Below are 14,903 nucleotides of genomic sequence, written 5' to 3' on the forward strand. Positions count from 1 at the left end.
AGGAGAAATGGGAGGACTTTCCAAGTCTTAATGGAAGCTTAAAGAGTGCATGGAGGATAGTGATGAATAACGTGGTTGTGTGTAGCGCGCGCGGTGTTTGTTACTTTTTCGGGCGGCGGGGGGAGGGGGGGGGGGGGGTGGGGGGGGGGGGGGGGGGAATTAATTCGACAACCTTTTAATGATTCGTGTGTGTAGGTTGCAACCCGAAAAAAGCACTGTTTTTTTTTTCAAATAAAAAAAGAATACCTAAAAAATACAGGCCAGAACTTAGTATTTTTCATTTATAAACATTTATTCACATCCTATTTTTTCCTTTATAGAAAAGAAAAAAAAATGCTTTTATATTATGCCTTGAGCTTAGGTAGCAAGGCAGTTTAACAGTGGAAAGAAAAATCTATTAGTGTGGAAAATTATGAGTGTTTTGGGAACATAACTACATTTATATCATTAGGATTTCAATAAATAGTTCACATTTAAACACTGAAATTTTCAGTTATCAGACAAGTTTTACTGTTATTTTTCAATCATATCTTGCAACTGGAACCAGGAGTTATTGGGGTCGTTATTTCAATGCATTTGAACAGGAAGAGAGGTATGAAACGACATTTGTGTTCAGTATCAGACAGTGAAAAATTTTATAAAAAAAAATATCATTTCAACTACTATTCTAATCTAGAAGGAAGGTGTGAGTCTTGAATCTCAGTAACTATAAGTAAGTCTTCAAAAATGGAGAAGTTGGATGCAAGAAAAAAAAACCATACACACGAAAAAAAAAAAAAATTTCTTGAAGAAAAAAAACGAAATAATTTCACAACTCTACGTGAGTGTGAATGTAGGAAGTGGCATGATTCAGGAGTTGAAAGTAAAAATGCACAGTGATTTTCGGTTTGGTTTTATTTACATATTTTTGTGTCTGGAGTCAGTTATCTGCTACTATTGGGGAAGACTGGCTTATATATTATATATATATATATATATATATATATATATATATATATATATATATGATGTATGTATATATGTGTGTGTGTGGTTTTGTGTTTGTGTTTGTTTGTTTGTGTGTGTGTGTGTGTGTGTGTCATCGTGTGTTGTATTCAATCGTGCGTCAGCATATGGTGGATTTTATTGACTACAGGTGTTTGGTTGTGATGAATTGGTCGCAGGTGCTTTGTAGGCTCTCTTGAAAAATGTTTCAGAGAGCTAACGACTCAATTTTAAGAACTGAATGAAATTATAATTTGAAATATGTGAATGTATCAGTGTTCAATATTTTACACATTGGTTATTAAGTGCAACTCCTTAGACGTAGGTGACATAAAAAGAACAGGGGCTCACTATGCAATGTTTGGAAATGCTACGTAGTTAATAGGAAAGAATAATTTTGTTTTTACCAAGTGTTTATTGATGATAAGACAACTTGGCCCCATGCTAATAGTTAGGGTCTCTTGCAATTAAAGTTACACATTTGCAAATTCACTGAATTGTAAAAATGGCAGAGAGATCATCAGATGACGGTTATTTTCAGTTTCAAGCTCTAGAAGCAATCATTGTTATAACGAATAGACACCTCCCATATATATATATATATATATATATATATTCTAGGAAATATCCTGTAATAGGTATACTAATATATATATATATATATATATATATATATATTATATATAATATATATATATATATATATATAACGAGTGGTAAAGGCTGTTCTTGGCTGTGTCTGATAAGTTAATTAACAGGTCTGAGAAAAAAAAAAAATTTTCTTCCGTAACTTTTTCACTGGGACAATCGTTTTGTTTTCATTCCTGTCCAAAAGTGATTAGAGAGATTCCTTTCAATATATATTAGGTCTCCCAGTAATCATGAGTAAGACAGCAGTCGTCGGAAATTGAAAACTGAAAAATGCGTTTTGTTGTTGATGCTCTGAGAAACTTTTGAAAACAATTGTGTTGAAGTGTAAACAGAACCTGTGAGAGGTTGTTATCGAGTCCCCAGTTGACAAGTATGATTTTTTTGGTCCTGAAGGCTCGACCACCACCTGCACTCGCTTGAAACGCTGCCAGTGTAACTAACACTCTTTGAGAAATGCTGATGTCAAGGTTGCGCTATAATGGAAATGATTATGCTTCCGTGTAAAGCGAAGTGAATATTCGAGGCCTTTCCATTAAACCTAAACCTTTTCTAGTCTCCCATCAGCTCATTTTGGGGTGAGAATCTAGTTGATTTGGTTTGCGAAGAGTAAAAGGCGAAAGGTACATTTAGATCGGACTGTTTTTCATTTTGGTACCCTGTGATTGATAGTAGTCTGCTGGTGATAAGAGGGAAGGGCGCTGGTTTGCTTTAATTAAGCGTTCAAGCAGGTACATTTTCGCTTATCATGTGGTTTGATTCCCAGGTCCGCGTATCAGGGCTACTTTTTAAGTTAAGCCCGGGTGCTCTTTCATTGAAAAGCCAAAATACTTTTAGCCAGTTCGCTTCCTTTCCAATCACAGGATGTTTGTTGTTTGTGTGTTACTACCGCACTCCCTTCTTTTCTGTAATACTGTGAGTTATGAATGGTTAAATTTAAGCGGGGACAATGTTACCAATGTGAATGCTATTACAACAGTCAAGGTTAACGAGCTCTCTCTCTCTCTCTCTCTCTCTCTCTCTCTCTCTCTCTCTCTCTCTCTCTCTCACACACACACACACACACACACACACACACACACACACTGAGGCTACAGGTAAAATTAAAAAAAAAAAATACGATTTTAAAGAACAACGTGAGGAATCAGGTGGCAGCCCAATATAAAGAGAAGTGATAACTTAATCAAGGAAACTTGGAATTTCCTTACTTCGATTAGATAACGAGAGGGAGAGGGCCGTTGTAGAAGCTTTGGAAGATCTCGGGCCATGGTGTAAGGAAAGAAAAAAAAGACAACTTGGTTGATAACGGTCTGTGGGCCCCGTAGGGGTGTACTGACGTCAGTGCAATTCACATGGTTTACTGTAGGCATTACTTGGTTCTTGCAGCGTCCCTTCGATCCCTAGCTCCGTTCATATTTTTTTCGCTTCCATCTGACTTTCCACCCTTTAACAATTATTTCGTAGTGCAGCTGCGAGGTTTTCCTCCTCTTACACTGTTCAAACCTTCTTGCTGATAATTCCAATTTCAGCGCAGAATGACCACATAGGTCCCAGCGCTTGGACTGAGGCCACGTGTGAGAAGGGAGTCTGGATACGAGTTGGGAGAGGAAGTGAAATCATACAAGGGTTTTCAGAACCTCTTTACGTTTCACTGCATCGGAGACGATTTAAAAGTCAAAAGTTGATGAAAGGACGGATTTTTGTAGCGTGCAAGTCATTGGGAAAGTTTTCCGGAGTCCAGATGCGGTATATATCTGGTTTTTTGCTGAGTCTTATTCAAGGTGTGTTCTTACGATGAGATCGCTGTCGTGCAGTTTATACCGAACATAATGTAGTAGTTTACAATAAATATTTGTGCATTTACAATTACAATCATATAGTTATGCAAGTCAAACGCTTGGCTTGATTATACAATTTGTTTCATATCTCGTCGCCATCTTATGAAGCTCTTCCGGTAGGTGAATACCTGATTTACCAAGTGATTTAGTTTCGAAAACGTGTCTTCAATGTGAAGATTTTACTTTCATCCCTTGTATGTGTGAAAGTCGGAGAATGAATCATTTTCCCACTTACAGCCGACATAAATCCTTTCTTGTGTATGTTTATGATTTAATTTAAGCACGGTTAAAATTGGAATTCCTTAAAGGAATCATGGCGTGAAGTGTCGATGTGAAGGAGATAAGTAAGCGTTTGAGAACGCCGTAAATTAGTATTGAGAGAGAGAGAGAGAGAGAGACTCGCCATTTTCTTTAACCTTGGTTTTTTTTAGTGGTATACTTCTTCATAGGACGCAGTAGGTCAGATAACTATATGTTCATTTAGAATTATTTGTTCAGAAGGAGTGGTCTTCAATTACGATGCAGTACTTCTCTGGTCAACGGATGCAGACAATCGTTTGGACCAAAGCAAAGCTTCAAACGGATTTGTTTACATCACGTGGTAGTGCGCTCCATTTACACGTGGTGCAGTAGGCCACTTCATGGAGCCAGAAATAGATCCGCGCTTCCCTTCTCTCCTCCCACTCCTCACCCCCTCATCTCTCTCTCTCTCTCTCTCTCTCTCTCTCATAGTATGTTCTTACTGGGAGAGGGTTGAAGGGGCCCCATAACTGGTGGCAGCTGGGGTGAGCAGCAGTTGGAAGAAATCGAATGGAATTGACAAAGCCGAGGAAACGAACACGATCTACATCCATCCGTAGGGTTGTATTGCTGTCGTTGCACCTCACGCGACAAACTATAGGCTTAACTAGTTTTTTTCTTGCAGCGTTCCTTCAACCCTTTGCTGCAACCCCTTTCATTCCCTTTATTGCACTGCACCTCTGTTCATATTCTTTTCTTCATCTTTCTTTCCACCCTATCCTAACAATTGTTTCATAGTGCAACGACCAAGCTTTCCTCATTACATCTTTCAGATCTTCTTCTGGCTTTCCCTTTCAGTACAGAATGACATCATATTTCCCAGAGCTTGGCCTTTGGTGTAGACTTTTATATATATTCCTATCTGCATCCACACCGGGATAGTATGAAACCCCGGGTGAAACGGGAGAGGAGTAACTGCAGAGACCAGCGAGCGCAGCGCAGGTGGGGCTCGGAGCTTGAGTCGTACGTATGCCGAAGTGGTGTTGGTTGGTATCCTACCAACGTGTGTACCAGAATTTGAGGCAAGTTTGGGTGTGGGACTGGGTAGGTACCTCTGGCCGCCACTTAACAAAGCTTTTCTTCGGAATCAGTCAGTGGTTCTCTGGTTGGTTTTGTAAGAAGCCAGTTCGAGTGACTTGCGATTTCTTATTTATTCTGTATTATCTTGACGGGTATGCTTTCAATTCCTGTCGCTGCGTCGGGTGGCCGATCATCTTGGCTTATTTTACCTTTATTGAAGTAGCAGATGACAAATTATCTCGAGTTGCTCAGAAATGTAAATGGATTATTATTCTTTCTATAATAATATCAGAGAAACGTGAGAGGCATCTTTTGCATATAGTCTTGATGACTCAACATTACTTTCTGTATATATATATATATATATATATATATTATATATATATATATATATATATAGATATATATATATATATATATATAGTGTGCGTTAGGAGAAAATATGGTTTCGTTTCTGAGAGTATTGTAAAATTTCATATAAACTGTAGCCGATAATTGACCAACATCATTTACCTTCCTTTGCTGAATGTCCTGTAACTCTGTTAACCTACGAATTACATTTTGCGTACATATATACTTTTAAAGTATATTATACTTGAGTGAGGAAAGGGCGTGTATCGTCTCCTGCAATTTCTTTAAATGGCCTCTCCGTCACTTTCCCTGAGGATTTAGACTCGGGATTACTGAGAGGAATAATTTTAATGGTTTCGTTAATGTGAGAACGTGCTAGTCCCAACCTGCAAACAGCTATCCATGTTTGGAGTCGAGTCATGCTGTTGAGATCATCTCATTTATATAAGTTGCTTGATTAATGAATTGGTCGGTTCTTTGGTCAGCAGTTTTTGAAAGAAGAGGCTGTGGCGGTCTGGACTCGACACTGAAAGGACTGAAATTTTGTCTGGCCTGGAATAGATTAGTGAAGCAACTTAGAAATTTCTTTTGAATAAAATTGGTGTCAAGGGCGACATTTCAGGTCACTGTCGTTAGATTGTAATACGGAGGAAATATAATCAAAATAAAATAGAAGGATAAAACGCAGACCCTTTTTATTTCCCCCCTTCAAGGACCAAATGTAAAAGTGACTGAAAAGTGATTTTCAAAGGGGGCTCTCATATCAACTGGGGAAGAATAGTAATTGTAGATATTAGGAAAAATAAAAGTCCATGAGAAAACCAGGAAGGGGAAGTTTAAGTCTTGCTCGCTAAGTACCTGGAACACCCTTGGAGAAACAAAAAAAAGCTTAAAATATGACAGGCATGCTTGTACTTTCCAATGATGATTTTTAATTTTTTCCTTTCCTCTTTCATAAAAAATACCTTTATTTGATATTGCCTCAGTTTTGCAGAACAGGCACGTACCATAGGAGAAAACATGCGAAAAAGTGAAATGGCACAAAATTGTAAGCAATTAAATCATGTGTGCCCATAGGAAATGAAAGCAAAATTATTGCTTATCTTTCCCAGCTACTACGTATACTGGGAAACCCGCTGAATTGGGAAAGAATTCCTTTCATGCATCCCGGGTAAACCCGGGATAACTCCTGTTCTTTTCCTCAAAACGCCTCCTCTTCCGTGCTGCCCTTGTGAAAAAAGTGGATTATCATGATATAACTCTCTCTCTCTCTCTCTCTCTCTCTCTCTCTCTCTCTCTCTCTCTCTCTCTCTCTCTCTCTCTATTTTACCCCAAAGGCATTTTCATTCACTCCAGCCGTCGGGTTTGTGAACAAAACTAAAACTATGTGGGATTTTCCTGGTCTCGCCACTGCGTTGGGTAATGTGTAAGAGTTGCCTAGTGTTTACTTTGGAGTTTTTATGAGGTGGAGACTATATTGCCATAGCATCATCCTTCATTCATGTAACAACCCCTTTTCGCTCGAGAGGAGAGTCCGTTCGTCTGCTTTAACTTAGACGTGGCCTTTTGTTCTCTGAAATCTTGTCCGTCGGTCAGGACACTTCATTTATGCCTCTCCTGCTAAGGAAAGTCATGAGTGGTTTAGCACGTAAACCGGCCTAGAGACTAAATCGGAAATATTTTTGTTTATGACCTTCAACCGGTAATGGTGACCACAAAACCTGCTTGCATTCGCTTGCAACAATCTTCCATGTCAGTGATACGAAACGCCAGCTTCAGCGGAGTCGATATGTAAGAAAATTCGTTATCATAGGGAAATAAACGTTGAGGTCAGACGAAGAGGAATGGCTTCGGAATTTAGTGGTGCCTTGGTATTTCAATGTTGAGTTGCAGTGTTGAGAACGTCAGTGGGCGAATTGAGGTTATTCTTTTCTATAGCAACAGGTTGCCTCCTGCCAACACTGCCTCTTGTTCTTTGAGGAGGATAAAAGATCGGGCTATAAATTTTTGTATTAGCGGTCGCCGTTCCGTCGAAATGTTTACCATCATGGAATCAGTACTTCGTAAGTCTCTCTCTCTCTCTCTCTCTCTCTCTCTCTCTCTCTCTCTCTCTCTCTCTCTCTCTCTCTGTCGTCGTCATTACATGCCACGGTGACTAGTTGTGCTTTTGTTAAGCCTTGTAATTAGTATTTTTTGAAATAAAAAAATCCCGAATCTCCCACCGGGTACCACGTTTCCGTTATTGGAAGGATTGATTTTGAAATACGTGTGACATTTATTTGACATTTCTCCGGAAGTTGCCTCTCAGAAATCGCCGAAGTTTCACGTTGTGAATAAAGCGTTGTAGTGGAGAGACATTCTGACTTTATTCTCGTGTAAACGTTCTCCCGGGCGTTGTTCATCATTTCAGCTGTGATTTTGTGAATCTGTTGTTGTCGTCCTCTTTTAATAAACTTCGAAAGCAGTTTAGGTGTTTTCAATGAAAAGTTTTACACATTCGATTGGAAAAAAAATTAGTTTTCACAGATGCCTGTGAACTGTTAAATTTCTTAGGTGTATATATATATATATTATATATATATCTATATATATATATATATATATATATATATTTATATATATATATATATATATATATATATAGATATAATATATATGTGTGTGTGTGTGTGTGTGTGTGGCTTATTTTAATGAAGTCACGTGCATCTACTGTTTTTTTTTAAGCGCATATATTTATACGTTATATAATATATCTATATATATATTATATATAATATTTATATATTTATATATATATAATATATATATATATAATATATATATAGGTGTGTGTGGGTGGTTGTGTGTGTGTGGCTTATTTTAATGAAGTCCAAGTGCATTTCTACTGTTTTTTTTTTTAAGCGATATATTTATTGTAAAATTATAATATATATATTATATATATACATATATATATATATATAACACATATACATCATATATTATATACATACATATACACAGATGGCTTTTTCTGTTCGTTCTCACTTTTCTGTCCGCTCTTAGATCTTAATAAGGCGTGATCCGACCTCCAGCTTACTCGGGACGTGTGCAAGATTTTCCCTCTCATGCATAACTTTCAAACAGCGCCTCAGTGGCCCAGTCAGTTTGGTCTTGGCCTGCTACTTTGGTGGCCGCGAGTTCGATTCTCTGGTGTTCCATTGAGGGGTCAGAGAAGTGTATTTCTGGTGATAGAAGTTCACTCTTGACGTGGTTCGGAAGCCACGTTAAACCGTTGGTCCCGTTGCTGAATAACCACTGATTCCATGTAACGTAAAAACACCATACAAACAAATATAACCTTCAAACATTATATTCCTAACTTTTAACAAATCAATACGTGCTAAAACCTACTGAAAGAGAGAGCCTTGTTTCATCAACGAAAATTAAAATAGGCTATATTTTATTAGAAATAATTTTTCTGTATTGTTGAATTTGCATATTATTTTATAATTTTTCATTTTAATAAACCGATCATAAATATCCTATCATAAAATTCCTGTTTCTTTAGCTCAATGTGAAACATTCTCTCAGTCATTATTAGGCTCTTCCTTAAACTTTCCTCTCTCTCTCTCTCTCTCTCTTCTCTCTCGCTCTCTCTCTCTCTCTCTCTCTCCCCGAACAACAACAGGAGCAGCAACAAAGTAGTTTGTTGCAATAAGCGAAAACTGCTGAGGGTAAAGGACTGCAAATAAAGGTATGTTGAGTATCCACCCTCCAATCACCAAACTTACCAAATTGCAGCCCTCTAGCCTCAGTAGTTTTTATTTGTTTTAAAGTTCAAGTTAAATATGATCGTGCATCTGGCACAGCTGCAGGTGACAACAACGCAGGCCACCGTCGGGCCGGAGCTGAAAGTTTCATGGTCCGTGGCTGAGTTTCATCCAACATTATACACTGTACAGAAAAATGTTTCTTCGGCGCATTTTTTACTTTTTCTTTTTAATATCAAGTAGATGAGAGTTAGTGGATTCCCATCCCATTGGACTTTGGGTAAATCACCTAAAATAATATGTAGTTAATAACAGTCAGGAAGTTGCACAAGGAAATAACATTAATGAAGGCATCTTTGAGGTAATGAAGGGCTGGTTGTGCTGGAAGAGAAGTGCGTGGCTGGAGGGAGAGGGAAGGAAGTCTCCTAATCAAAGAGTAAGCTGCCTCCTCATCTCTCAAGATTTGATGAGGTCATGAGATCACCATATGTTAATGTGACGAAGTGTTTTACTCGAACTATCCCATCATTGCCAGTTTGTTTGATTAACGTGTTTTCCATTTCCACTTCGCAGGTGAGTCTGGTTGTGTGAGTCACATTCTGGAGAATGGTATAAGTGTGCTGACTGGTAAGTATTAATAGAAGTATACCAAAGTATACCAAGAAAGACCACTGTGGTGTTTTGGGTTTGGCTTTAGTGTTTGTATTTAGTGTAAGTGCGTTGGTTTATGTTGTGGTTCGTTTTATTTAGCCAAGTCGTGATGACATCGAGAATCGAAAGTCCAGTAAAAGACCTGTTCAGAATCTTCCACCGATTACGAATAGTGCGCTTTTGGGTGGTTTTGTAGCATAGCATGGATGTCAGATGGGATTGCTTAAAAGGAATGTTAAAATTGATTGCTTTTCCTGTTTATTTCAGCCTCCCTTTATTATCATGCTTTTGTGTTATTTTGTGTCATAGTATATATGTATATATATGTACATATATATATATATATATATATATATATATATATATATATATAATATATATATATTGTGTGTGTGTATTTATGTATGTTGCCCATGAAATAAAAGAAAAAAAAGGTAGATTTTCAAGCGTTATATTTCCGAAACTAGTGTTTCCCTAAGCGGACAGGTAATGGATTACGAGACACAGATCAGTGGTATTTTTTACAGCTGAAGGAATGTTGCAGCAGTCGGCCGCTACGTCACTCTTGTTGAAGGCGGCCACATGATCCTTTTTACGGCTGGTTGCGGGATATTTTTTATTTGATCGCTCAGATTTTAATCCCAGGCAACTTTTGACGGCTTAAGCCTTTTTGCTTAATCAGTGCTGATACTATCATGTGGCTTTTGAACCGATAGTTACTGCTATAAATTATACGTGACATATCAAACATTTTCGGTGATTTTGATCATTTTTGTGATTGAAAAAATTGCACGCGCCGCGGGCGTGGTACACACAATATATATATATATATATATATATATATATATATATATATATATATATATATATATATATATATATATATATATATTATATATACTGATATCTCAAATACAATAAAACTTTAAGAGCATTCTCTACTTGATAGATCGGTCGGTAGCACGTCAAACCCCTTACAAACATTGCAGCATTCACCCATATCATGTTCATATTCTCTTGCTTCCTGAATACAAGGCGTTTTCTTTCCAATACCTCCTTCGTCTGATATTTGATGCTTTCTAGGTATTTCTCTCCCGAAATATTTTGTAGATACATTTTCACCAACTTCTTGGCGTTCATCCTCTCCACATGACTGAATCATCTCGGAATTCACTGTTCCATCTTTCAAGCTTTGCCTGCTTTTATAAAACTTTTTAATCAGTTCTTCGCTAGTGCACCGCATTGACGTCTCTTTTGATCAGTTCTTCGCTAGTACACTGCATTGACGTTTTTTTCCAAACAATTTCAGCGCCAACAATTTTCTTTTTGTTTGCATTTAACATGGCCACTTCACCTCCTTGAAGGAGTTTGCTCACGTATCCATACAGTATCACCTTAGCTTCCATAGACAATTCAATCCCATTCTTTTGCATATACAGACACTGCTATTCGCTGGTTTCATTTATTCTGACTCTCCACCTCATTCATTCTACCTTTTATCGGTTTTAGTTACTTAAATATTGCTTTCATTCTTATACCATCCATATTATATTTATTGTTCACTTTCTGCTCTTCCAGACACCTTCGTACTCTTGTAGTTCCTGTAGTCTCTCTCTTCACCGTCATCAATCAGCATATTATCGTATGCATGCATCAACCACTCTCCCCCCCCCCCCACCGAAGGGGGTGTAAAGCACCTCATGCTGTGCACTGTCAGCTTTACTAAGGTTCTTGACATTGTCCCTTCGGCCCCTATGTGCAACCCCCTTTCATTCGTTTTGCAACTTTATTCATAATCTCTCTCTTCCATTTTACTTTCCATCCTTCCTAGGAAGTGATTCATAGAGCAACTCTAGTTTTTTCTCCTGTTAAACTTTTCAAACCTTTATTTTCTCAATATCCGTTTGAGCGCTGAATGACCCCATAGGTAACTGCGCTTGGCCTTAGGCCTAAATTTTATATATAATGCTGTTTTATTCAACCATTTTCCATTTCATTCACAATCACTTTCTTATTCCACAGCTTTGCACCCATATCTGCTGTCTTTCTGCGACTTTCTGCATCACTAGGGACAGAGCGCACCTTTGTTCCAGACCCACTTCTAACATACGTTTCACTCTCTTCATAGAAAGGTACCCTCTGCCCCATACATTCTCAGCTTCCTTTACATCGCCACATACAGATGTTTATCTTTCCTCTTTAACTTGTTAGTTATCAGTTTAACAAAACCAGATTCACTCATCCTGTCCATTGCCTCAATTCACTGTTCTTACCTTATCATTCCTTGTCTCATCGGTCTTACTTCTCAATCAGAATCCGACCATATTCCTCCCTTGGTGCGATCAGTAACGTTATACCCCTACAATTCCTTTATTTACCTCATGTCACCATTACCGTTGTATAGTGGAATGGTCAGTTAGTCCGTCGCGCTGTCATCACTGTAATGCAATCTCTCTCTTGTAATCCCTATAATTCCGGTGTCTTTCCGTTCTAAAAACACCAGCTTCCTCTTTTTTCACCCTCATAGCTTCCTTCTTTTCCGTTATTTTACGTCTTAATATCCTTCTAGACGTTCTCAAGAAGCTTATTCTTAAACAGTTTCCACCTTTGGCTAACTCCATTTACTTTTGTTCATTAAGAAATCTCTCTCTCTCTCTCTCTCTCTCTCTCTCTCTCCTCTCTCTCTCTCTCTCTCTCTCTCTCTCTCTCTCTCTCTTCATCGACCCAGGGCTGCATTTAGTGCAGACATCATCACTCCATTTGCACATTTACTCTGGAGATCCATTTTTTCATTATTGAACACGCAGCCGAACCTTCTGACCACTGAAGGTTTAAGTGAATTTGACCTATTATGTGAGCCAATCTGTACTCTGGTTTAGATTCGAACGCCATTTCTCTTAACGGATGATCTGAAATTCAATCCCCGTTTGACCACATGAACCCAGAATCTAGAAGGTTATACCTGACTAATTTGAGTAAAGAAATCTGTCTTATCTGTCTGCGCGTGGATTCTGGATTAACGTTTTCTTGCATAAAGGATCAATCCGAAATTTTTGCCACAAACTAAGATTGTAGGGTCCTAAGTCATATGCACTATTGCCACCACTGGATAACCTGCATTTTCCACTTCCTGTATCAAATCAATTATATTTTCATTTAATATTTGATTCGTCAGAATCATAGTATCTGGGCTGTTTTCATTTACCTATTCGGCCCCTTCGCATTACCACTTGAACTCTCATGTGTGGTATATATAACCTGTAGTGCTCGTGTCATAATTCCAGTCACTCACAATGCTCATCTCATCAAATGCCAGTACAATTAATCTCTCTCTCTCATTAAAAGTTTCAGAATTCGACTTTATTAGTAGATGATAGGATTCCTGGTTCACATTGGAAGTTTTTTGCTCGTTCTTTTAGTTCAGTTTTGTAGGGCAATGGAAACCCTTTCACGCATCTGAAATAATGACAACATTTTGGGCTTATGCTACGACGTGTAAATGCCGAAGAATGAATATCACCATCTGTCCAATTTATCACAGTTTTCGTTTTACTCATTAGGATGGATATCTGACTCCTACTACTTTGACATGGTTTGACTGACGTCACTGACCTTGACCTCCTGCCGACTTCTTAGGGATAAGTAGGATTTAATGACCTGTTTAATTGTAGTTAGATTATAAGTTAAGAAAAAATTTGTCGACGTCTAATGACAGCCATGTTCATAGTCATTTTGGCTTGACTGTAGCTGCGACACACAACAGTCATCTTGCTAACTACTGGATACATAATTTTCTGTCTAGGTCACAAGAGGCACACTGGATTTACATGAAATCGCCCTTATGAATATCCTGGTCCGGGTCGAGATTCGAACATTGGTTGTTTAGTTGCGAGTTGGACTTGGCGCTTCGAAGAGAGAGAGAGAGAGAGAGAGAGAGAGAGAGAGAGAGAGAGAGAGAGAGAGAGAGAGAGAGAGAGAGTTAGGGGTTAGGTTTGTCTTGTGGACGAAGAAGTTGACGGTTCCGGTTCCCAATTGTTACGTAGCTAATGTCCAGAGCTCAGTGTTGCTCCCTGAAGAACTATAAATTGAGATGAAATGCAGACGTTGGAGGGCTGGTGAGTTAAGAGGAGGATGTTGAATCTTTAGCAGAAGCGTGAATGGGCGAGGAAGACTGTATACAGGTCCTTGGTCAAATGCAGAGTAGATGCAAGAAAAGCAGAATGAAGAGGAACGAACGACGCAAGAAATGGAAGTAGGTATTGCTCATTTAGTAGCTGGTGCTATGAACAGTTGCTTGAAAGGTTGATAAACGTTTGTAGAGAGGTAAGGGGAGAAGTAGGCAACGGGTAAATGACACCTCGTGCCAGGCTTTAATGCCCCGCAACAATTGACAAGCAATAGGGAAAGATTTTCAGTGGCCCATGTTAAAGATGTTCCCGCACTGATGAAGCATTGCAGAAGCCGCCATTTTTTTTTATCCGAAAGAAGAGTGTCAGATTCTGTATATTTGATGAGAAGAATTCAGCTGTTTGCAAAATTCAGAAGGAATCCTGAAGGTAAATGAACCTGGCCGGGTGTCGTGTTGGTCAGCCTTCCAGACCTCACGAGCTCAGGTTATGTGGGAGGTCATAGATTAGTTGAGGGTGTATCAGGAGTACCCAGATCATTCCTGTTGCCGAGAAGAGTTGGCTGAGAAACCAGATTTGATGAACATCCTTTAGTTTTTGCTCAGAATATCATTCGTCAATTGTTTAAGACCGAAGGTAGAAAGAAAGTTGGTCTTAATGAAAGTTAAGTTTGTTGGCAAAGTATCAGATATCTTGCCCAGCTAGGGTTAAGTTTGGAGTACTAAATTCTTATTAGTAGTGACTGATTTAGATTAATTAAAGACGGCGTTTTTTAAGTATGGAGGGGTGTTCAAGAACGAGGTAATATGCTTGATATATATTGAGGAATGGTCATGATATTGATCAATGTTACGACTAAATATGAAGTGGACGAACCTAAGGTTTAATAAAGTCTTCAGCCTAGAACTTTGTAGTTTGCAATAGTACAATAAAAAAACTAACGTTCATCAAATGAAGTCTGTAAGGGTGTAGTGTCTCTGTTATGTGTTTGTTTCCAATATAAAGGAAAGAAGAAGAGGGCGAGGAAGAAGAAAATGAGGTTGCTTCGAGCGAGTGCAGCTTGAAAGGAAATAGTAAGGCAAAAGTTAACTTTGAAGAGTATATTGATTAGAGACTTGGCTCTTGTCCCAAGGTCATGTAGGTCTTACGGATGGAGGTATATGAAGACCGTGATCCGTCCTACGTGACTTCTATCATCATCATTAACTTTGTTTACCTATGCTACTGCTGAG

The 14,903-nt window shown here is 38.4% G+C and overlaps 1 protein-coding gene across 4 annotated transcripts in view; it reads left to right on the forward strand.

Annotated features, from left to right (window-relative positions):
* Positions 1-14,903, forward strand: part of LOC135220659 (la-related protein 1B-like) — a 255,882-nt gene that overhangs the window by 38,246 nt on the left and 202,733 nt on the right. For 3 of the 4 annotated variants that reach the window (XM_064258015.1, XM_064258011.1, XM_064258013.1), the window contains exon 2: positions 9,467-9,520. The exons of the other annotated variant lie outside the window; for it this stretch is intronic. In XM_064258015.1, coding sequence (XP_064114085.1) covers positions 9,467-9,520 — 54 coding nt within the window. The remainder of the gene's footprint in view (positions 1-9,466; positions 9,521-14,903) is intronic. 4 annotated transcript variants of the gene reach the window in all.

This window comes from Macrobrachium nipponense, chromosome 2 (genome assembly GCF_015104395.2).
Source record: "Macrobrachium nipponense isolate FS-2020 chromosome 2, ASM1510439v2, whole genome shotgun sequence".
NCBI classification, from domain to species: domain Eukaryota; kingdom Metazoa; phylum Arthropoda; class Malacostraca; order Decapoda; family Palaemonidae; genus Macrobrachium; species Macrobrachium nipponense.